General features: G+C 44.3%; 2 protein-coding genes across 2 annotated transcripts in view; both read right to left on the bottom strand.

The window, feature by feature from the left end:
- Nucleotides 1–4,179, bottom strand: part of cnot4b (CCR4-NOT transcription complex, subunit 4b) — a 56,780-nt gene extending 52,601 nt beyond the window's left edge. Inside the window, 1 exon segment of the mRNA XM_090201382.1 lies at nucleotides 3,926–4,179. The gene's annotated coding sequence lies outside the window, so the exon portion shown is untranslated.
- An 11,347-nt stretch (nucleotides 4,180–15,526) lies between these two features.
- On the bottom strand, nucleotides 15,527–16,935 carry LOC149978214 (uncharacterized). Its single transcript, XM_090199206.1, has 3 exons — nucleotides 16,472–16,935; nucleotides 16,146–16,272; nucleotides 15,527–16,014 (listed from the first exon to the last, which is right to left on the bottom strand). The coding sequence occupies exons 1-3, from the start codon at nucleotides 16,856–16,858 to the stop codon at nucleotides 15,971–15,973; spliced, it is 558 nt and encodes a 185-aa protein (XP_090055332.1). The 5' UTR covers nucleotides 16,859–16,935; the 3' UTR covers nucleotides 15,527–15,970.
- Nucleotides 16,936–24,798: the final 7,863 nt, after the last annotated feature.

Genomic DNA, 24,798 nt, shown 5'->3' with positions numbered 1-24,798 from the left:
AGGAGCCAGCTCCCCAGTCCTCTCTTTAAAAGGAAGTGGTGAAGGGAAACATGGTGCTCTTTCAAATCAAATCAAATGTATTTATATATATATTTATATAGCCCTTCTTACATCCCTCCCCTTCTTCTCCTGCCTGCTCTACATGTAAGGCCACCAGCCTTTCCTGGGGTCGACCCCGTCATGCAGCCCAAATAGAGCCCTATTCCCTATATAGTACACTACTTTAGACTAGAACCCTATTCCCTATATAGTGCACTACTTTAGACCAGAGCCCTATTCCCTATATCGTGCACTACTTTAGACCAGAGCCCTATTCCCTATATCGTGCACTGCTTTAGACCAGAGCCCTATTCCCTATATAGTGCACTACTATAGACCAGAGCCCTTGTGATAAAGTAGCGCACTATAAAGAGAGTAGGGTGCCATTTGGGGGACAACCCCACTGGACACAGGCCAGAGGTGGGGTATCCGAGTGGGCCCTACCCTGATTGGATGGGTGATAGGCCTGCAGAGTGGAGCTTGTCTGACTCACGCTCCTGCACGTGTCCGGTATGAAATTAGAAAACAGCCATGGGCGCATTTTATCCTCCCAGTTAAGGTACTGTACAGCGTTGAGACTCGGGCTGTGGTTTCCCAGGATGCCGTCACGGTAAGATCTGTCTGTCTGGCTACGGAGGGAACCACCACTGTGGTCGTTCCTACCAGGGGGCGTGGAGTGGAGTCTGCACCATAATACTCTCACTAGTGGGGTCCCCCAGGGCTCGGTTCTAGGCCCTCTCCTCTTCTCTCTATAGACCAAGTCACTGCTCCTCTCATGGTCTCTCCGATCATTGCTATGCATTGACAATCCACTACTCTTCCACATTTACTCAACATATTTTTATATTTTGTAATTATTTCTCTCAAAACCTTTTGTATGTTGTCCCATAGAATAATCTGTACTCTTTACTTTTGTGCCCCAAAAAATGTAAACATATTTTAGGGACCCCACTGCAGTTTCCCTGCGACAACACTAGGGGTCACCACCCCACCTTTGAATACCACTGCTCTATAACATCAGCAGAGTGACATACCGCAGCATTATAACATCAGCAGAGTGACATACCACTGCTCTATAACATCAGTAGAGTGACATACCACTGCTCTATAACATCAGCAGAGTGACATACCACTGCTCTATAACATCAGTAGAGTGACATACCACTGCTCTATAACATCAGCAGAGTGTGACATACCACTGCTCTATAACATCAGCAGAGTGACATACCACTGCTCTATAACATCAGTAGAGTGACATACCACTGCTCTATAACATCAGCAGAGTGACATACCACTGCTCTATAACATCAGCAGAGTGACATACCACTGCTCTATAACATCAGCAGAGTGACATACCACTGCTCTATAACATCAGCAGAGTGACATACCACTTCTCTATAACATCAGTAGAGTCAGTAGAGTAGAGTGACACTCCACTGGCTTCCAGTCGAAGCTCGCATCATCTTCAACACCATGGTGTTTACCTACGGAGGAGCAAGAGGAACCTGAGCACTCCGTCCTGCCACCTCTGGGCTCTTGGCCCCAACTACCTTCAGGCTATAATCAAACCCTACACGCCAACCTGAGTTACTCCGTCCTGCCACCTCTGGGCTCTTGGCCCTAACTACCTTCAGGCTATGATCAAACCCTACACCTCAACCTGAGCACTCCGTCCTGCCACCTCTGGGCTCTTGGCCCTAACTACCTTCAGGCTATAATCAAACCCTACACGCCAACCTGAGTTACTCCGTCCTGCCACCTCTGGGCTCTTGGCCCTAACTACCTTCAGGCTATGATCAAATCCTACACCCCAACCCGAGCTCTCCGTCCTGCCACCCCTAGGCTCTTGGCTCTAACTACCTTCAGGCTATGATCAAACCCTACACCCCAACCTGAGCTCTCCGTTCCTGCCACAGCACTCCGTCCTGCCATGCCTGGTCTCTTGGGCCTCCCAACTAGGGCTGGGAAATATGGCCTAAAAATCATATCTTGCTTTTTTCAAATGTATGGGTGATTCACAAATATATATATACACACACACACACCAGCTTGGTTCACAAGTTTCTAAACCATCTTTGGTATAGTTTCACCATAATATTTACATTGAGGAAGTGTGATCATAATCATTATATTTCCTGTAGTACCGTTTGCCTCCCATGGTCTGTTCTGGACTCAAGACTGCGAAGAGATCACTGGTGGCATGTCTTGTGGGGGTATGCATGTCCGAGCTGCGTGCTCTTTGTTTAAAAACAGACAGCTCGGTGCTTTCAACCTCTCACTAATACAAGTAGTGATGAAGTCAGATCTCTCCTCTACTTTGAGCCAGGAGAGATTGACATGCATATTATTAATGTTTGCTCTCTGTCTACATCCGAGGGCCAGCCGTGCTGCCCTGTTCTGAGCTAATTGCAATTTTCCAAGGCCCTGGAGGATTAGGGCCTTGGAAAAACCGCCATGCAGAGAAGATGGATGGAATCCAAACATTAAAACAGAATTGAACAATATTCAGTAAAGTTCATCATAAGACATGAACAGAATGCTTCAGTGATTCGTATTTCCTGCAACTTTCTGAACAGGCAACGAGATCCCCTGTGTGTATGTGCCGGTCTACCACTTTGTGTAGACATTAGCAAAGATGCTAATAAAAACAGTCTTCTGGTAGATGGCAAGGCTTACACAAAAACATTCACAATTAAATGTTAACTACAAAGTTGCCATTTGCCTACATGGCAGAATGATATCTTGATTATTTACAAACTCTACCATCATGTGCACTACAAAAACACTGCTAAACAACAGCCTCTGTAACTGTTTTAAAGTCACCATTGGCCTCATGGTGAAATTCTGAGCGGTTTCCTTCCTCTCCGGCAACTTAGTTAGAAAGGACGTCTGTATCTTTGTAGTGACTGGGTGTATTGATACACCATCCAGAGTGTAATTAATAAATTCACTATGCTCTTAGGGATATTCAATGTCTTTTTTTCTTCCCCATCTAACAAGCTCCCTGGTCGTTGTGGTTGAATCTGTGTTTGAAAAACACTGCGGAACCTTAAAGATAATTGTATGTGTGGGGTACAGAGATGAGGTAGTCATTCAGAAATCATGTTAAACACTATTGTACACAGTGAGTCTATGCAACTTGTGACTCAACTCAATACCATTCTAATACATCTGTAAAGACTTGTAAAAAACATAATTCCACTTTGACATTACTTTACGGGGTATTGTGTGTAGGCCAGTGACAAACTAATCTAAATGTTATGAATTTTAAGTTCTGGGTGTAACAACAAAATGTGATAAAACTGAAGTGGTGTGAAAACTTTAAGGGGACTGACTGTATTTGACAGATGCTTTACACTTTTAAATAAGCCGGTCAAGTGACGCGAATGTAGCTAGCTAGCGCTAGCGGATGAAGCTAGGAACTCTCTGTAGGCTAGCTAGCTAACCAGACAGACAACCCAACAATAATAAACAAAACTGAATACTAATGACATTCTAAAATACTATTTTCATATTATAAACAAAAACACTACACTACTTTTAGACGTATAAAACAGGTTTTCAAACGAGAAAGAAGTGTCAGGTTTGCTATCTGTTAGCTAGCTAGGTTTAGCATTAGCAAAGAAGAAGGAAAACCGTTCAACACTGACAGTGCGGCCTAACTCTTCCCGGCAAAGCCTGGGACTTTCCTACTCAGATTGGCCCCCAAGACCTGCAAGCATTTTGGGCGAACCTTTTGACTTTTCCCACTGCTCTTATAACATTAACTTCGAAGACAGGGGTAGGATATTTGTGAATGATGGGTTTGTACTCCATCCCGATTTACTTTTGTAATCATTGCAAGCTATCTGGCGCTAGTTTTCAGGCGAGAGTTTGAGTTACTCACCCTGTCTATTTTTGCTGGGATTTCTCTCCAGGGGATATCCAGACCAAACTGGGGCAGGGATTGATAATATTTCTGAGCTTGCAACTGTATTTCAGTCAGCGTTTATATTCAATTCTAGTTGTCCCTCTTGAGAAAACGCCTTGCTTTTTCTCTTTCAGCCTCTGTGTAATGATAGCGGTACCTTCTCTTCTTCTCTTCGTGTTGGTCTGACAGACTAGAGGCTTTGTTGCGTATTACTGCCTTTCACAGGTCGGAGTGTGAATTGCACGTTTTGTTCAAATCAAATCAAATCGTATCGGTCACGTACACATATTTAGCAGATGTTATTGCAGGTGTGGCGAAATGATTGTGTTCCTAGCTCCAGCAGTGCAGTGGTATCCCCTTCACAAAAAACGATAAAGGGGAATGGGATTTTATTTTTTATTGCACCACAATCTAACCCTACCACATGAGGCTGATGAGGGGAGGATGGCTCCTTCGGCTACTACTAGATCCTACAAAAGGATTACGGCCTGGGGGGCTGGAACCCCTTCTCTCATAACCCCATGTAGTTCTTCTGCACTAAAAGCTCTGACGCCCAATAACTTATCCGCTGCTGATACCAGATCAACCTTCTGCGATTTCCATTCCATTTGTGTGGTACAATTAATGAGCATAGAAATAAAAACTCAAGAAATCATACCTTACTAAAACTAATTCTCTCTGTCTCTCTCTCTCTCTCTCTCTCTTCAGGCCTACTCACTGACGGGCTCCCAGTGAAATCACTCACCCTTGGGCTATCTTCTAGTCTCTTCACTGCCTCAGCATAGGAAACTTTCTTCCCCACTCGAAACTGGCAATCTCAACCTGTCTGTATCTCACAGGGCACTTCGCATCCCCAGCTGCAGTTAAAACACACAGTGCTTTTTTCTATACCAACTCTATCCCAACTTTACACTCCCTCTGACCATGCCCTCCTGCACATCTACCTTTTACACAATGCTGCAACATGTCTGAATCCTTGGCACCTAAAGCACCGTAGCGGGTTCGGAACATGGGCCCTCACAGAATATCAAATATAACCTAACCTGACCTTATCAGGTGGAAACTCTGTGTCAAAGCTAACCAAACAGACAGGGAATTGCCACCGGGGCTACATCTCATCAAACGGCGGGCGTCACAAATACCAGCAATATTATTTCTTTCCATTTGATCCACCCCACTGATCACTCCTTTGAGCCGCTCCCTGCTCCGGATTGCAAAGCACGACACAGGTTGAGCCCTGAGACGCGTGACAGAGAGCGCCTGCAGCCTCTGGGCAAAGGATGCAGAAAAACAATAAAACAATTACACTTTTCAAAACTTTGACAGATTTAACCGCTGCCAGGTTGTTTTTCAACCAGCTTGACACGACATACACCACATGGCCAAAAGTATGTGGACACCTGCTCGTACAACATCTCATTCAAAATCATGGGCATTAATATGGGGTTGGCTCCGCCCCTTTGCTGCTGTAACATCCTCCACTCTTCTGGGAAGGCTTTCCACTAGATGTTGGAACATTGCTGCTATAACAGCCTCCACTCTTCTGGGAAGGCTTTCCACTAGATGTTGGAACATTGCTGTGGGGGGACTTGCTTCCATTCAGCCACAAGAGCATTAGTGAGGTCGGGCACTGATGTTGGGCGATTAGACCTGGCTCGCAGTCAGCGTTCTAATTCATCACGAAGGTGTTCGATTTGGTTGAGGTCAGGGCTCTGTGCAGGTCAGTCAAGTTCTTCCACACTGATCTTGACAAACCATTTCTGTATGGACCTCGCTTTGTGCATGGGGGCCTTGTCTTCGTGAAACAGGAAAGGGCTTTCCCCATACTGTTGCCACAAAGTTGGAAGCACAGAATCGTCTAGAATGAAAATGTATGCTGTAGCGTTAAGATTTCCCTTCGCTGGAACTAAGGGGGGTAGCCCGAACCATGAAAAACAGCCCCAGACCATTTTTCCTGATCCACCAAACTTTACAGTTGACATTGGGGCAGGTAGCGTTCCAAAGCCAGATTCATCCGTCAGACTGCCAGATAGTGAAACGTGATTCATCACTCCAGAGAACACGTTTCCACTGCTCCAGGGTCCAATGGCAACGATCTTTACAACACTCCAGTCAATGCTTGGCATTGCGCATGGTGATGTTAGGCTTGTGTGCGGCTGCTCAGCCATGGAAACCACTTTTCATAAAGCTCCCAACGAATAGTTACTGCACTGGCGTTGCTTCCAGAGGCAGTTTGGAACTCAGTAGTGAGTGTTGCAACCAAGGACAGATGATTTTTTAGGTGCTACGCCGGTTCAGCACTCGGCGGTCCCGTTCTGTGCGTTTGTGTGGCCTACCACTTCACAGCTGAGCCATTGTTCCTCCTAGACATTTCCATTTCACAATAACAGCACTTAGAGTTGACCGGGGCAGCTCTAACAGGGCAGATTTTTGAGAAACGAACTTGTTGGAAAGATGGCATCCTTTAAACGGTGCCAAGTTGAAAGTCATTGAACTCTTCAGTAAGGCCATTCTACTGCCAATGTTTGTCTATGGAGATTGCATGGCTGTGTGCTCGATTTTATACACCTGTCAGCAATGGGTGTGGCTGAAATAGGGCAGGCTTAACTTCAGAGCAAACCACTAGTGCCATTTAGACATTCTCAAGATTCTCAAATACATCTAAAAGGATGTTTACTTGGATTGTACTCAGGAGATGTTTCTTTGTACTCAGGATACGTTTCTTTGTACTCAGGAGAAAAAGGTTTGTAGTAGGCGCCATTGTTTCGCCTTTGTCGCGTCGTCTCACTTTCTCTACCGGCTTCTCTCTTCTGCATTACCTTCTCACCACCATCTTAAATTGGAATAGAGAGGAGGGAAGATGGGAGACCATTAACAACTCGCTGCTCCTCCTGCTGCTGCTCCCCTCTCCTGCTGCTCCTCCTGCTGCTGCTCCCCCTGCTGCTGCTCCTCCTGCTGCTGCTGCTCCTGCTGCTCCTGCTGCTCCTCCCTCCTGCTGCTCCCCTCTCCTGCTGCTCCCCTCTCCTGCTGCATGTGCTGCTTCTTCTGTGGTTTTTATATGGCGGTTGGCAACCAACTTTAAGGTGCATTACTACCACCAACTGGAGTGGAGTGCGGACCAGAGACAGAGAAAGTCGGAATCCTACCCATTATTCTCATCTCCTTAAGGCAACGATATAAATCATTAAAGACGACTATCGCCTGAAGATTTCCCCAGCAGTTCACTTAAAGCTCTTAAACACCATTACTCCTTAAAATATAATAACTATCTCTCCCCTTTTCCCCCCTCCCATATTGCTGGCACTAAAATAGAATGTGTTCCTTTGTCTCCATCTCCTCTGGTTAGCGATGACACCTCCCAGTCGGATGCTTTCCCACCAATCAACTGTTAAGCCTGGTGTGTCCAAACCTTTGTTTCCTCCGTTCCCTCTCCACCTGAGAATGTTCCTGTCGTCACCTTTTCCTGGATCTTATACAGGTGTCTTTCCATTGGTTTCTCCCTGTTCCACAACTCTTTCCATTGGTTTCTCCCTGTTCCACAACTCTTTCCATTGGTTTCTCCCTGTTCCACAACTCGTTCCATTGGTTTCTCCCTGTTCCACAACTCTTTCCATTGGTTTCTAGCGTTCCAAAGCCAGATTCATCCGTCAGACTGCCAGATAGTGAAACGTGATTCATCACTCCAGAGAACACGTTTCCACTGCTCCAGGGTCCAATGGCAACGATCTTTACAACACTCCAGTCAATGCTTGGCATTGCGCATGGTGATGTTAGGCTTGTGTGCGGCTGCTCAGCCATGGAAACCACTTTTCATAAAGCTCCCAACGAATAGTTACTGCACTGGCGTTGCTTCCAGAGGCAGTTTGGAACTCAGTAGTGAGTGTTGCAACCAAGGACAGATGATTTTTTAGGTGCTACGCCGGTTCAGCACTCGGCGGTCCCGTTCTGTGCGTTTGTGTGGCCTACCACTTCACAGCTGAGCCATTGTTCCTCCTAGACATTTCCATTTCACAATAACAGCACTTAGAGTTGACCGGGGCAGCTCTAACAGGGCAGATTTTTGAGAAACGAACTTGTTGGAAAGATGGCATCCTTTAAACGGTGCCAAGTTGAAAGTCATTGAACTCTTCAGTAAGGCCATTCTACTGCCAATGTTTGTCTATGGAGATTGCATGGCTGTGTGCTCGATTTTATACACCTGTCAGCAATGGGTGTGGCTGAAATAGGGCAGGCTTAACTTCAGAGCAAACCACTAGTGCCATTTAGACATTCTCAAGATTCTCAAATACATCTAAAAGGATGTTTACTTGGATTGTACTCAGGAGATGTTTCTTTGTACTCAGGATACGTTTCTTTGTACTCAGGAGAAAAAGGTTTGTAGTAGGCGCCATTGTTTCGCCTTTGTCGCGTCGTCTCACTTTCTCTACCGGCTTCTCTCTTCTGCATTACCTTCTCACCACCATCTTAAATTGGAATAGAGAGGAGGGAAGATGGGAGACCATTAACAACTCGCTGCTCCTCCTGCTGCTGCTCCCCTCTCCTGCTGCTCCTCCTGCTGCTGCTCCCCCTGCTGCTGCTCCTCCTGCTGCTGCTGCTCCTGCTGCTCCTGCTGCTCCTCCCTCCTGCTGCTCCCCTCTCCTGCTGCTCCCCTCTCCTGCTGCATGTGCTGCTTCTTCTGTGGTTTTTATATGGCGGTTGGCAACCAACTTTAAGGTGCATTACTACCACCAACTGGAGTGGAGTGCGGACCAGAGACAGAGAAAGTCGGAATCCTACCCATTATTCTCATCTCCTTAAGGCAACGATATAAATCATTAAAGACGACTATCGCCTGAAGATTTCCCCAGCAGTTCACTTAAAGCTCTTAAACACCATTACTCCTTAAAATATAATAACTATCTCTCCCCTTTTCCCCCCTCCCATATTGCTGGCACTAAAATAGAATGTGTTCCTTTGTCTCCATCTCCTCTGGTTAGCGATGACACCTCCCAGTCGGATGCTTTCCCACCAATCAACTGTTAAGCCTGGTGTGTCCAAACCTTTGTTTCCTCCGTTCCCTCTCCACCTGAGAATGTTCCTGTCGTCACCTTTTCCTGGATCTTATACAGGTGTCTTTCCATTGGTTTCTCCCTGTTCCACAACTCTTTCCATTGGTTTCTCCCTGTTCCACAACTCTTTCCATTGGTTTCTCCCTGTTCCACAACTCGTTCCATTGGTTTCTCCCTGTTCCACAACTCTTTCCATTGGTTTCTCCCTGTTCTACAACTCTTTCCATTGGTTTCTCCCTGTTCCACAACTATTTCCATTGGTTTCTCCCTGTTCTACAACTCTTTCCATTGGTTTCTCCCTGTTCCACAACTCTTTTCATTGGTTTCTCCCTGTTCCACAACTCTTTCCATTGGTTTCTCCCTGTTCCACAATTCTTTCCATTGGTTTCTCCCTGTTCCACAACACTTTCCATTGGTTTCTCCCTGTTCCACAACTATTTCCATTGGTTTCTCCCTGTTCTATAACTCTTTCCATTGGTTTCTCCCTGTTCCACAACTCTTTCCATTGGTTTCTCCCTGTTCTACAACTCTTTCCATTGGTTTCTCCCTGTTCCACAATTCTTTCCATTGGTTTCTCCCAGTTGCACAACTCTTTCCATTAGTTTTTTTAAACAATGTAATAAATAAACCCCCTTGGCTTCTGCTTAACTGATGGACATTTCCATATGAATATTAGGATGTCGGAGAGCCTGCTTGGCAAGAACATCCACTTCCTCATTCCCCTGTACTCCAACATGAACTGGTACCTAGAAGGAACCCCACAAATACCCTCTGGCTGCAGAAATAGTCATTATAATGGGCTTATGGGTATTGTAGTCACCAGCATTGCTTTCTCCAAACGTTCCATTCAATAATATTGAAGGCAAAAGAGAGCACAAAATATGTTGTTGTTGTAGTTTTAAACATCGCGCATTAAAATACACTGAGATACTAGACACACACAACTGATTACTGCATTACATTTCCTTATAAGTGATGCATTTAGGCATCATGTTTGGGCATTTAGGCATCATGTTTGGGCATTTAGGCATCATGTTTGGGCATTTAGGCATCATGTTTGGGCATTTAGGCATCATGTTTGGGCATTTAGGCATCATGTTTGGGCATTTAGGCATCATGTTTGGGCATTTAGGCATCATGTTTGGGCATTTAGGCATAACGTTTAGGTATGAGAAACATTTGATAAAAATCACAAATAGGCCTTAGAATTATTTTTAAACATTTTATAAAAATGTTGTTACATTGTTATTTAAACACTGACACATACACATTGTATTTACAATGACATATTCTATGATATCCTACAGGAGAAAAAAGGTGCCATGCTCAGCCCTGGTCTGTCATCAGAGGTAATGTATCAGCTACATCTGCAGCTAGGACCTTTAGCACCATGCTCAGCCCTGGTCTGTCATCAGAGGTAATGTATCAGCTACATCTGCAGCTAGGACCTTTAGCACCATGCTCAGCCCTGGTCAGTCATCAGAGGTAATGTATCAGCAACATCTGCAGCTAGGACCTTTAGCACCATGCTCAGCCCTGGTCTGTCATCAGAGGTAATGTATCAGCTACATCTACAGCTAGGACCTTTTGCACCATGCTCAGCCCTGGTCTGTCATCAGAGGTAATGTATCAGCTACATCTACAGCTAGGACCTTTTGCACCATGCTCAGCCCTGGTCTGTCATCAGAGGTAATGTATCAGCTACATCTGCAGCTAGGACCTTTAGCACCATGCTCTTGTCTTCTGTCCTCAGCATAGCTTTCAGACTGCTCCAAAACGCCTGTCTCTTCCTCTCCAGACCAGCCCCGGGACACTCCAGGTAGCTCTGCTGCCTCCGCATTGTCCGCAGGTTCGGGAACTTCCTAGGCAGAGAGTCTGGAGGGATGGACTCCACGAGGAGGAAGACCAGGGAGTCCTGCTGTACACTGATTAGAGAGAGAGGAAGACCAGGGAGTCCTGCTGTACACTGATTAGAGAGAGGAAGACCAGGGACACTGATTAGAGAGAGAGGAAGACCAGGGAGTCCTGCTGTACACTGATTAGAGAGAGAGGAAGACCAGGGAGTCCTGCTGTACACTGATTAGAGAGAGAGGAAGACCAGGGAGTCCTGCTGTACACTGATTAGAGAGAGAGGAAGACCAGGGAGTCCTGCTGTACACTGATTAGAGAGAGGAAGACCAGGGAGTCCTGCTGTACACTGATTAGAGAGAGAGGAAGACCAGGGAGTCCTGCTGTACACTGATTAGAGAGAGAGGAAGACCAGGGAGTCCTGCTGTACACTGATTAGAGAGAGGAAGACCAGGGAGTCCTGCTGTACACTGATTAGAGAGAGAGGAAGACCAGGGAGTCCTGCTGTACACTGATTAGAGAGAGGAAGACCAGGGAGTCCTGCTGTACACTGATTAGAGAGAGAGGAAGACCAGGGAGTCCTGCTGTACACTGATTAGAGAGAGAGGAAGACCAGGGAGTCCTGCTGTACACTGATTAGAGAGAGGAAGACCAGGGAGTCCTGCTGTACACTGATTAGAGAGAGAGGAAGACCAGGGAGTCCTGCTGTACACTGATTAGAGAGAGAGGAAGACCAGGGAGTCCTGTTGTACACTGATTAAAGAGAGGAAGAGAGGAAGAGAGAAATACTTTATTAATCACGAGGGGAACATTTAGTTTCGAGAGAAAACCACTCACTTCCTGTCACCCGTATAAAGATATATACGTTTCGCAGCGGGTCAAAGTCAATGTTGTTCACTGAAATGAGCAGTCGCTCTCCCAAGCACAAATAATTCAAGATGGGTTAGGTTTTCAAAAGGTACTTGGCAGTCGATAGATGTCTTGATAAGGTCCAGGATCGGGAGTTGAGGCAACGAGAGATCCATGATGGTTGACAAGCAGTGAGATACATTCAGAACCTTTAGCTTCGCCTCAGACCCACAGTGAGTTGCCTTCAGGAGATATGAACCTCAGACCCACAGTGAGTTGCCTTCAGGAGATATGAATCTCAGACCCACAGTGAGTTGCCTTCAGGAGATATGAACCTCAGATCCACAGTGAGTTGCCTTCAGGAGATATGAATCTCAGACCCACAGTGAGTTGCCTTCAGGAGATATTAATCTCAGACCCACAGTGAGTTGCCTTCAGGAGATATTAATCTCAGACCACGATGAGTTGCCTTCAGGAGATATGAACCTCAGACCCACAGTGAGTTGCCTTCAGGAGATATGAATCTCAGACCCACAGTGAGTTGCCTTCAGGAGTTATGAACCTCAGACCCACAGTGAGTTGCCTTCAGGAGATATGAACCTCAGACCCACAGTGAGTTGCCTTCAGGAGATATGAATCTCAGACCCACAGTGAGTTGCCTTCAGGAGATATGAATCTCAGACCCACAGTGAGTTGCCTTCAGGAGATATGAATCTCAGACCCACAGTGAGTTGCCTTCAGGAGACAAAGGTGGTTTTAATCCTGTGAGGTCCTCATCATCTAGTCTATCGATGGTGTTGTGGGAAAATGTCTAAGTATTGGGGTGTCGTCGGGCAGATTTGGTGGCACGCTGTTGAGATTTCTGATAGGATAAATTCTTTATTCTCTTGTCTTGAAGTGACACACACAGGCCCAATCCTCTCTCTCCTCCCTCTGGAAGCACACAGTGGGACTGTCAGGAGGGATGGGATGGCAACGGGACAAAAGAGTAAAGACATACTGGAAAGAAAGGCCGCTCCGACCTGGTGATGTGGAGACGATCTGTGTCTGCACCACGTAGTCTCACTGTCCTGGTGATGTGGAGAGGATCTGTGTCTGCACCACGTAGTCTCACTGGCCTGGTGATGTGGAGAGGATCTGTGTCTGCACCACGTAGTCTCACTGACCTGGTGATGTGGAGAGGGTCTGTGTCTGCACCACGTAGTCTCACTGACCTGGTGAGGTGGAGAGGATCTGTGTCTGCACCACGTAGTCTCACTGACCTGGTGATGTGGAGAGGATCTGTGTCTGCACCACGTAGTCTCACTGACCTGGTGAGGTGGAGAGGATCTGTGTCTGCACCACGTAGTCTCACTGACCTGGTGATGTGGAGAGGATCTGTGTCTGCACCACGTAGTCTCACTGACCTGGTGAGGTGGAGAGGATCTGTGTCTGCACCACGTGGTCTCACCGACCTGGTGATGTGGAGAGAATCAGTGTCTGCACCACGTAGTCTCACTGGCCTGGTGATGTGGAGAGGATCTGTGTCTGCACCACGTGGTCTCACCGACCTGGTGATGTGGAGAGAATCAGTGTCTGCACCACGTAGTCTCACTGGCCTGGTGATGTGGAGAGGATCTGTGTCTGCACCACGTGGTCTCACCGACCTGGTGAGGTGGAGAGAATCAGTGTGCCATCAACCACCCTGTAACTTATCCAGAACGCAGCAGCCCGCCTGGTTATCAACCTTCCCAAGTTCTCTCATGTCACCCCGCTCCTCCACACACTCCACTGGTTTCCAGTCAAAGCTCGCATCCACTACAAGAGAGAACCAGTTTCATATCTCTGCTACTCACTTCCTGTCACCCAAACTAAGGTGTTTTAAAGATATACGTTTCTCAGGGTAGCAAAGTCATTGTTGTTCCCCCGGAAATGGCATTTACGCTTCCGAGCGCAAGGAATTGAAGGTGTGTTAGGTTTTTAATGGGATCTTGGCACTAGGTGACTGTCATATATTAGTTGCTTGATAAAGCAATGACAGATCCAGGATGGTTGACAAGGAGTTGTGAGATACATTTAGGAACTGGAGCCTGACAGTGTGAGCCAACGCATTGGGTCAGTCCAGGAAGGTCCTCATAATCTAATCTATCGATGTTGTTGTGTGAGATGTCTACATATTGGGTGTCGTCGGGCAGATTTGGTGGAACGCTGCTGAGATTCTGATTCTAAAATATCAGGTTGAATAAGACAGTTAGGTACAGTATAATATCAGGTTGATTAGGACAGTTAGGTACAGTATAATATCAGGTTGATTAGGACAGTTAGGTACAGTATAATATAAGGTTGATTAGGACAGTTAGGTACAGTATAATATCAGGTTGATTAGGACAGTTAGGTACAGTATAATATCAGGTTGATTAGGACAGTTAGGTACAGTATAATATGAGGTTGATTAGGACAGTTAGGTACAGTATAATATCAGGTTGATTAGGACAGTTAGGTACAGTAAAATATCAGATTGATTAGGACAGTTAGGTACAGTATAATATCAGGTTGATTAAGACAGTTAGGTACAGTAAAATATCAGATTGATTAGGACAGTTAGGTACAGTATAATATCAGGTTGATTAGGACAGTTAGGTACAGTAAAATATCAGATTGATTAGGACAGTTAGGTACAGTATAATATCAGGTTGATTAAGACAGTTAGGTACAGTATAATATCAGGTTGATTAGGACAGTTAGGTACAGTATAATATCAGGTTGATTAGGACAGTTAGGTACAGTATAATATGAGGTTGATTAGGACAGTTAGGTACAGTATAATATGAGGTTGATTAGGACAGTTAGGTACAGTATAATATCAGGTTGATTAGGACAGTTAGGTACAGTATAATATGAGGTTGATTAAGACAGTTAGGTACAGTAAAATATCAGGTTGATTAAGACAGTTAGGTACAGTTAAATATAAGGTTGATTAGGACAGGTAGGTACAGTATAATATCAGGTTGATTAAGACAGGTAGGTACAGCAAATGAAAGGATTTAAATATATACAGTTATTGATATATATGTATTTATCAAACTGTGGTTGACATCAATTCATAAGTGGAATGAAAACGAAATAATAATCATACTGTAGAGATATAAAACCAATGGGGGAATCAAAACATTCACCTTTACCTGGCCGTAACCTTTACCTGGCCATAGTTTCTTTAGGTTCTACCTAGACTGGTTCACATTGTGAGTCCTCAGCTCCAATAGTCTGTGAGTGGGACATTTCTCCAATAGTCTGTGAGTTGGACATTTCTAAACTATAAGTGTGTATTGTGAGTCCTCAGCTCCAATAGTCTGTGAGTGGGACATTTCTCCAATAGTCTGTGAGTTGGACATTTCTAAACTATAAGTGTGTATTGTGAGTCCTCAGCTCCAATAGTCTGTGAGTGGGACATTTCTCCAATAGTCTGTGAGTGGGACATTTCTCCAATAGTCTGTGAGTGGGACATTTCTCCAATAGTCTGTGTGTGAGTGGGACATTTCTAAACTATAAGTGTGTATTGTGTTAATTAACTAAACAAAGAGCCTAGAGGCTCAGTTATCTGATCACATAACACTTCTCCAATCTTGCCAAGACAAGAGGCTACTTACTTCCTGTTGCCAGCTACAACACAACGTTTGGTGGCCGTGACATATTTTCTGCTTTTATCAAAGATTTAGTAAATTATCTTTGAAAACGTTGGCAGTTTTAAGTTGACACCATTTTATAATGCATGTATTTACAGAATATAATAGATGTAATAGAGATGCTTTTGCAGTAAAACACCAATTAATTATTCAAAGTAGAATCAAGGTCATTTTTAAAAAATGTTGTTTTTTTATTGATAAAATGTGAACATTTTTTGATCTTCTGAGGAAATTCCCCTTATATTTTGCCCAAAACAAGACAATATCATCAGGTATCCAGAAATGTTTATCAAATATTTCGACCACTAAGCCCATAACGAAGTAATATCCGAAGAGGAACTGACCCCTGAGGAGATTGATTACAAAATAGCATCACACATTATATTAACAATTCATATTAACATCAACGTTTGAGTACATTTGAGTTCACTCTAGTACCAGTAAACCATTGACCATGAAAATAAATTGCATTTTATTAGAAAATTCAAATTAGAAGTTGCATTTCCTGCACATCAGTAAAATGCGCAACAACAACAACAACAACAACAACAACAACAACAACAGAATCAGTAGAAAAGGTCAAGGTTCATCATCGGGTTGTGTTGGTTTAGGTGTCAACTCCGTCTGCTGTCACTCAGGGTCTGGAAGAACTTGCTTTCTGCAAACGACAAGACAAAACACATCGTCTGTTTTTTTTACATTTATTTTTTAATAAACAACACATTTGTCATAACCTATGAGTGACACGTCCAAATCGACAACATTATGGAGGACTTGGACCCAGGTTACCTGTCCTCTGTGAGATCCCCTTGAGGTGACACTTGCCAAGGTCCGCGTCACAGGTGTAGAGTCCCAGGCATCCTGCACAGTGACCATGACCACTGCAGCTCCTTGCCTGGATACCACTGCAGCCGTGCTACGGAGACATTACAGGGTCAATCGGTGACTCACATAAGTAAGATGTGATTCAACGTGTCTGCTGAATGTGACGTCCTTGGTGGGATCGACGTCACATTACACAGTGAATTGACGAAGGAAGAAAAACTGTTGCTTCATTTAAAGATCGTTTACGACATGAAATGTTTTTAATGAGTTATCGGATCAACAACACTCACCGTGTCCGAGTTGAATTGACCAGAGTTGAATTGACCGAAGCGTGTCTGTTCTCTGTCCCTGCGATTTCTGTTCAACTGTTTTGGCGGAGAAAATGAACCAGATCCCACAAAACCTCGGTTCAGACGGTCCTTATCGATTCGATCGATTACCCCACCGTGGAACGTAGAATATTCGTCACGGTGTCTCTCTTCGGGGAGAAAAGAAGCGTGCTGTCCTCTCGGCGAAACCTCGCCAGTACTCTCCCTGTTACCGATATTACCTGACCAACTCAACTGACCGTCTCTCTTTCCCCGTCTTGGGTTGGACACTCCTGACTCGGCTGAACTCAACGCCTGTGTTAAAATCAACAGGAGGAGACACTTCCCAAGAGGAGACATGTTGTCCATTAGAACTCTGACAACAACCTAGAACCTTAGCCTGGGTAAAAAAATGATGTATCTATCTCAGGCTTGGGATCCATTTATAAAGGCCATCCTGGACCTAGAACCCCTCCTCTTCAACTCATCTGTGACGTCTCTACATCTCATAGATACCCACTTTAAAATTTGAAAAGAAAAAGTAACGCCCCCCCCCTGGGGCTACACATGTTTAACTAGCCATGCATTAAAGCTCGATGAGAGCAAATTGTAGTGATGTGATGATTGGTCTACTATTATGAGCTGTCTGCCAATCGCCTACTGCTTTGTCTGGAAGATAATAAGGGGAACTTTTAATGAGTATTTACCTAGTGCTCTGTGTCCTGAAGAGCCGTGCTTTTGTGACATATTAGAGAGACATAGAATCTCTCTCTCTCTCTCTCTCTCTCTCTCTCTCTCTCTCTCTCTCTCTCTCTCTCTCTCTCTCTTTCTCTCTCTCTCTCTCCTCTCTCTCTCTCTCTCTCTCCTTTGTTTTGCATCTCAAGTGGCACCCTGTTCCCTGTATAGTGCACTACACTCTTAGGGAAAAAAAGGTGCTAAGTAGAACCATACAGGGTTCTTTGGTTCCCCACAGGGTTCTTAGTCCCCACAGGTTGAACCCTATTTTGGTGTTAGGTAGAACCCTTTGCAGAGGGCTCTGCCTAGCACCCTTCATGTAGGGTTCTTCATAGAACTCTCTGTATATGGTTCTACCTAGCACCCTCTATGAAGGGTTCTACCAATAACCATTTTATAATTTAAGTGTTATTTATACCCTAACACAATGGTGTATGGAAACTCCTGGTTTACAGGCCACAACAGGCCTGCAAGTCATATTATTCTGGCTTGCAAAGGGATGCTTAATCACTTTGGAATCTAGTCCGAGTTAGGATATCCAACAATTGGAATTGTTAATCACCCGCAACCTGCATTCAGAATAACTGCCAGGGTAGGGGAGATTGAATACTGAGACTACCTCAATCCTTTAAACTGGAACAACCGTCTCAGGAACAGGCCCAACTACTAACAGATTGGATTAGTTTAGAAAAATGTTCTCTATGTATCTTTGTGTAGCATTAAATGAATGAATGAATCAATGTACATTCAAGAACACAGATATTAAAACAAAACAAAAAAACATAAAATCACCATGCAACACAGCATGCTGGGAAATATGATATATGGTTCAATGTAGAACCCTTTCCTGCATTCCAAAGAACCCTTTCCTGCATTCCAAAGAACCATTTCCTGCATTCCAAAGAACCCTTTCCTGCATTCCAAAGAACCCTTTCCTGCATTCCAAAGAACCCTTTCCTGCATTCCAAAGAACCCTTTCCTGCATTCCAAAGAACCCTTTCCTGCATTCCAAAGAACCCTTTCCTACATTCCAAAGAACCCTTCTTGCATTCCAAAGAACCCTTTCCTGCATTCCAAAGAACCCTTTCCTGCATTCCAAAAAACCCTTCTTGCATTCCAAAGAACCCTTTCCTGCATTCCAAAGAACCCTTTCCTGCATTCCAAAGAACCCTTCTTGCATTCCAAAGAACCCTTCTTGCATTCCAAAGAACCCTTCCTGCATTCCAAAGAACCCTTTCCTGCATTCCAAAGAACCCTTTCCTGCATTCCAAAGAACCCTTCTTGCATTCCAAAGAACCCTTCTTGCATTCCAAAGAACCCTTTCCTGCATTCCAAAGAACCCTTTCCTGCATTCCAAAGAACCCTTTCCTGCATTCCAAAGAACCCTTCTTGCATTCCAAAGAACCCTTTCCTGCATTCCAAAGAACCTTTCTTGCATTCCAAAGAATCATCAAAGAACCCTTTGTCTTCCAAAAGGGGTTCTTCAGATCAAAACGGTTCCTGGTAGAACCCTCATCCCTCCGCAAAGAACCCTTTGTCTTCTAAGTACTTTTAACCTGAGTCCTATTGGGCCCTTGGTCGAAAGTAGTGCACTACATAGGGAATAGGGCTCTGGTCTATAGGAGTGCACTATATAGGGAATAGGGCTCTGGTCTATAGGAGTGTACTATACAGGGAATAGGGCTCTGGTCAAAAGTAGTGTACTATATAGGGAATAGGGCCTGGTCTAAAGTAGTGTACTATATGGAATAGGGCTCTGGTCAAAAGTAGTGCACTATACAGGGAATAGGGCTCTGGTCAAAAGTAGTGTACTATATAGGGAATAGGGCCTGGTCTAAAGTAGTGTACTATATAGGGAATAGGGCTCTGGTCTAAAGTAGTGTACTATATAGGGAATAGGGCTCTGGTCTATAGTAGTGTACTACAAAAGGTAATAGGGTGCCATTTAAGACTCAGGCTTTTTTCTTCTTCTGGGCCTCCAGGCAACTCCTAGCCAAAAACACGTCTGCGAAACAGACTCGGTGACGACCGTTGCAGACGTCCAAATTAGTGAGCCGTCACTCAGAGAGTAATGAAGCTTTGCAGTTCTTTTGGAGGGCACTCAGAGTTATTCTGCCACACGGTAAGATGGTATACGGTCACCGTGTCAAAGCATTTCCTTCATAGGATTCTCATTTTACCTTTATAGTACAACTGTATAATGGTATTCCTCCATAGAGTTTTTTGGGGGGTCATTGGGGGGTCATTGGGGGGTCATTGGGGGGGTCAGACGCCATTGAATGTCCATTCCAGGTCTAATATTGGAACCACACCTGTGGCACTTGCACCTGTGATTATCCAGTTTCCAAGGGTGGCAGTGTGTGTTTGGTCTCCAAGCAATGCTCTGTGGAGTCTAATCTCTCCTCTTAACGGGCCAATTCGGGTGAGGGTGATGACAGGTGACGGACAGGGAGTGCCACAGGGATCAATGTTGGGGTCAATTCTGTTCTCAGTTCAGTCAACTTATTTTGACTGAATTATAAAACTGAAGTGATGCAGGATTCTCATTCCTTTACGATGCAGGATTCTCATTCCTTTATGATGCAGGATTCTCATTCCTTTACGATACATGATTCTCATTCCTTTACGATGCAGGATTCTCATTCCTTTACGATGCAGGATTCTCATCCTCAGTGATAGCAAGTTGTTTGCTTCTCCAACATGGTCCTGTTGGTGTTTAAAATGGGGCTTGTTTATAGACCTCTTTCTGAAACACTACAGGTGAGAGAGAGTATTTTCCTTCTCTCTCTATCGTTGTCTTTTGTGTTCTCTGTTCTGATCTGCACTGAGACCTCATAATGAAGACAAATCAACCATCCATTTAAACCTAATGAACCACTCCTGTCCCTGGCAGGATAAAGCTGTTTATAAAACATATTTGGGTTGCTGTCTGCTGCACTGCACAGGCTGTCTCCACCAACACGCCTCTTCTTCTGTCCTTGTTTGCTTCTCAAAAGCAGTACAACATATTTCATTAATTAATTTATTTCACCCTTTATTTAACCAGGTAGGCTAGTTGAGAACACCTTTATTTAACCAGGTAGGCTAGTTGAGAACACCTTTATTTAACCAGGTAGGTTAGTTGAGAACAAGTTCTCATTTACAACTGCGACCTGGCCAAGATAAAGCAAAGCAGTTTGACACAAACAACAACACAGAGTTACACATGGAATAAACAAACATACAATCAATAATACAGTAGAAAAATAAGAGAGGTAAGGCAATACATATAGAGAATAGGGTGCCATTTGGGACGCAACTTCTGGCCGTTTGCCAGGATTCTCATTCTATTACGATGCATGACTCTCATTCTATTACGATGCAGGATTCTCATTCTATTACGATGCAGGATTCTCATTCTATTACGATGCAGGATTCTCATTCTATTACGATGCAGGATCCTCATTCTATTACGATGCAGGATTCTCATTCTATTACGATGCAGAATTCTCATTCCTTTACGATGCAGGATTCTCATTCTTTTACGATGCAGGATTCTCATTCCTTTACGATGTAGGATTCTCATTATTTTACGATACATGATTCTCATTCCTTTACGATGCAGGATGCTCATTCCTTTACGATGCAGGATTCTCATTCCTTTATGATGCAGGATTCTCATTCCTTTATGATGCAGGATTCTCATTCCTTTATGATGCAGGATTTTCATTCCTTTATGATGCAGGATTCTCATTCCTTTATGATGCAGGATTCTCATTCCTTTATGATGCAGGATTTTCATTCCTTTACGATGCAGGATTCTCATTCCTTTACGATGCAGGATTCTCATTCCTTTACGATGCAGGATTCTCATTCCTTTACGATGCAGGATGCTCATTCCTTTACGATGCAGGATTCTCATTCCTTTACGATGCAGGATTCTCATTCCTTTATGATGCAGGATTCTCATTCCTTTACGATGCAGGATTCTCATTCCTTTATGATGCAGGATTCTCATTCCTTTATGATGCAGGATTCTCATTCCTTTATGATGCAGGATTCTCATTCCATTATGATGCAGGATTCTCATTCCTTTATGATGCAGGATTCTCATTCCTTTACGATGCAGGATTCTCATTCCTTTATGATGCAGGATTCTCATTCCTTTATGATGCAGGATTCTCATTCCTTTATGATGCAGGATTCTCATTCCTTTATGATGCAGGATTCTCATTCCTTTATGATGCAGGATTCTCATTCCTTTATGATGCAGGATTCTCATTCCTTTATGATGCAGGATTCTCATTCCATTATGATGCAGGATTCTCATTCCTTTATGATGCAGGATTCTCATTCCTTTATGATGCAGGATTCTCATTCCTTTATGATGCAGGATTCTCATTCCTTTATGATGCAGGATTCTCATTCCTTTATGATGCAGGATTCTCATTCCTTTATGATGCAGGATTCTCATTCCATTATGATGCAGGATTCTCAGATACATGGTCTACACGTTTCCTTTGTTTCAGACAGCATCAGATACATGGGCTACATATTTCCCTCCCACGGATGATTTCTCTGGTGAGATTCAGCCATTTGCGAATATACCGAAAATTATGAAAACACAGAGACGAAAGAGAACATATTTAATATATATATATTTTTTAATTGGTCAAATATTTGGGGAAGCTTGGCTTCCTTTAGCATCCACTGCTTGCTATTCCCCATCCGTTACCATCAACAACACTGTCGTAAGTCTACACAGTTACCTCTGACTGTTTGATGTACGTTGCTTAAATCTCCTAGAGAACAATAAATACAGAAATAGGGCTGAATAGTAACGGATTACAGGCTTTAGCAGGGTAAAGAGGAACAGAAACGGTTGCCTCTTGTGATCTTCACAAGTGTTCCACTACCGCTATAACCCCTCTTTATCTCCTCCAGTGAGATCATATCAAGGAGGGTTTGTTTGAAAGCTTCAACACGTTTTTCATTTTGTTAAAAAATTAGCCTGTTGTTTTTTTTTTTTTGGTTGGGTGACATCAGAACATTGTGTGTGGTATTGTACACGCTTTCATCACTTCCCTCTCCTCAAACACGAGCTGTGTTCCGTGTTCCAGCCTGGTATCCACGGTGACAGCACATCCTTGTTTACCTTGCGTTGCTCATAGAGGAGTTTGCATAAATGTGCTGATGTCACAAAGACATCTGCTACACACACACACACACACACAACCACACACACACACACACACACTGAACATGGAAACACACGGTTTACAGTATAGAATGTCTCTCCAAGGTGACTGAGCCCTCAGGATCAGTGGTCTTGTATGACGGTGACTTGAGCTGCATTGACAGACACGTTAATGTACTGAGATCTGTGAGAATTTCTCCAAGCTGTAAGCCTTACAGAATCATGTTGCCGCGACCTTTTATCAAAGGACTGTTAAGTGGATGTGCAGCTGATTGGGGATTTATAAAGACTTTTCTTCAGCTAATGATCTGTTCGTCTCCGGAGGTCTGCTTATGTCGCTATTCAACAACATCCAATCGACACCTGTCGTCGCTCTGAGGCGTAAGAGTTCGGGAAGTGTAGATCCTGGAAAATGTCGAGACAATTCCCAGCACCCGCGAGCAGAAAGCATGGCCGTGATCTCCTGCGTCGTCTACCTCCAACCTACCTAACCTCTCACCTGTAACCCTGAAGGACAGCTTTTGTCGTGGTAACCAAACGGTTAAACAACAGCAAAGTGGGAAACCTGAAGATCACTGCTGTGACAAAGGACGTTCCCCTAACCCATTCTCCCTAATTTATTCTCCCTAACCTATTCTCCCTAACCTATTCTCCCTAACCTATTCCCCCTAACCTATTCCCCCTAACTAATTCTCCCTAACCTATTCTCCCTAACCTATTCTCCCTAACTAATTCTCCCTAACTAATTCTCCCTAACCTATTCTCCCTAACTAATTCCCCCTAACTAATTATCCCTAACTAATTATCCCTAACTAATTCACCCTAACTAATTCTCCCTAACTAATTCTCCCTAACCTATTCTCCCTAACCTATTCTCCCTAACTAATTCCCCCTAACTAATTCTCCCTAACTAATTCTCCCTAATTTATTCTCCCTAACCTATTCTCCCTAACTTATTCCCCCTAACGTATTCTCCCTGACCTATTCTCCCTAACTTATTCTCCCTAACCTATTCTCCCTAACCTATTCTCCCTAACTTATTCCCCCTAACTTATTCCCCCTAACTTATTCTCCCTAACCTATTCCCCCTAACCTATTCCCCCTAACTAATTCTCCCTAACCTATTCTTCTGTCATGATCATACTGTTTCTACTTGTGTCTGGGGCCTTTTTTGTTCCAACCGTACTCACCAGAGGAGGCTGCTGAGGGGAGGACGGCTCATAATAACGGCTGGAACGGTGCACCAAACACCTGGAAACCATGGAAACCAATGTGTTTGATGTATCTGATACCATTCCACTGAATTCCGCTCCAGCTCTTACCAGGAGCCCATCCTAACCCACCTGAGATACCTATATATACATATATACAATTATACAGAATGGTGAAGCAGTGACTGTTTCCCTTGTGTCATCATAACAACTGCATCTGTCAGCCAATCATGATGCTAAGCTCATCCTCTGTTCTCCTGTCTATCTCCATAGCAATCCAACGGGTGTTCTCTGCCTGGCCTGGACCCAGAATACAGTTCTGCCATACTCTGACTTCCCAGAATCCAGTTCTGCCATACTCCTGACTTCCCAGAATACAGTTCTGCCATACTCCTGACTTCCCAGAATCCAGTTCTGCCATACTCCTGACATCCCAGAATACAGTTCTGCCATACTCCTGACTTCCCAGAATACAGTTCTGCCATACTCCTGACATCCCAGAATACAGTTCTGCCATACTCCTGACATCCCAGAATACAGTTCTGCCATACTCCTGACTTCCCAGAATACAGTTCTACCATACTCCTGACTTCCCAGAATACAGTTCTGCCATACTCCTGACTTCCCAGAATACAGTTCTGCCATACTCCTGACTTCCCAGAATACAGTTCTGCCATACTCCTGACACCCCAGAATACAGTTCTGCCATACTCCTGACTTCCCAGAATACAGTTCTGCCATACTCCTGACTTCCCAGAATACAGTTCTGACTTCCCAGAATACAGTTCTGACTTCCCAGAATCCAGTTCTGCCATACTCCTGACTTCCCAGAATACAGTTCTGCCATACTCCTGACTTCCCAGAATACAGTTCTGACTTCCCAGAATCCAGTTCTGCCATACTCCTGACTTCCCAGAATACAGTTCTGACTTCCCAGAATCCAGTTCTGCCATACTCCTGACTTCCCAGAATACAGTTCTGCCATACTCCTGACTTCCCAGAATACAGTTCTGACTTCCCAGAATACAGTTCTGACTTCCCAGAATCCAGTTCTGCCATACTCCTGACTTCCCAGAATCCAGTTCTGCCATACTCCTGACTTCCCAGAATACAGTTCTGACTTCCCAGAATCCAGTTCTGCCATACTCCTGACTTCCCAGAATACAGTTCTGACTTCCCAGAATCCA

Source organism: Oncorhynchus mykiss, chromosome 15 (assembly GCF_057628025.1).
Source record: "Oncorhynchus mykiss isolate SJ-2025 chromosome 15, ASM5762802v1, whole genome shotgun sequence".
Lineage (NCBI taxonomy): Eukaryota > Metazoa > Chordata > Actinopteri > Salmoniformes > Salmonidae > Oncorhynchus > Oncorhynchus mykiss.
Note: the sequence above shows the minus strand (reverse complement) of the source record. Positions and strands in the feature narration are given on the sequence as shown.

Coding starts and splice junctions, on each gene's coding strand:
- LOC149978214 (XM_090199206.1), bottom strand. CDS start 16,858: ATGGACAACATGTCTCCTCTTGGGAAGTGTCTCCTCCTGTTGATTTTA. Junction 16,273..16,471: donor GTCAATTCAACTCGGACACG/GTGAGTGTTGTT, acceptor ATGTCTCCGTAG/CACGGCTGCAGTGGTATCCA. Junction 16,015..16,145: donor GGGGATCTCACAGAGGACAG/GTAACCTGGGTC, acceptor TGTCGTTTGCAG/AAAGCAAGTTCTTCCAGACC.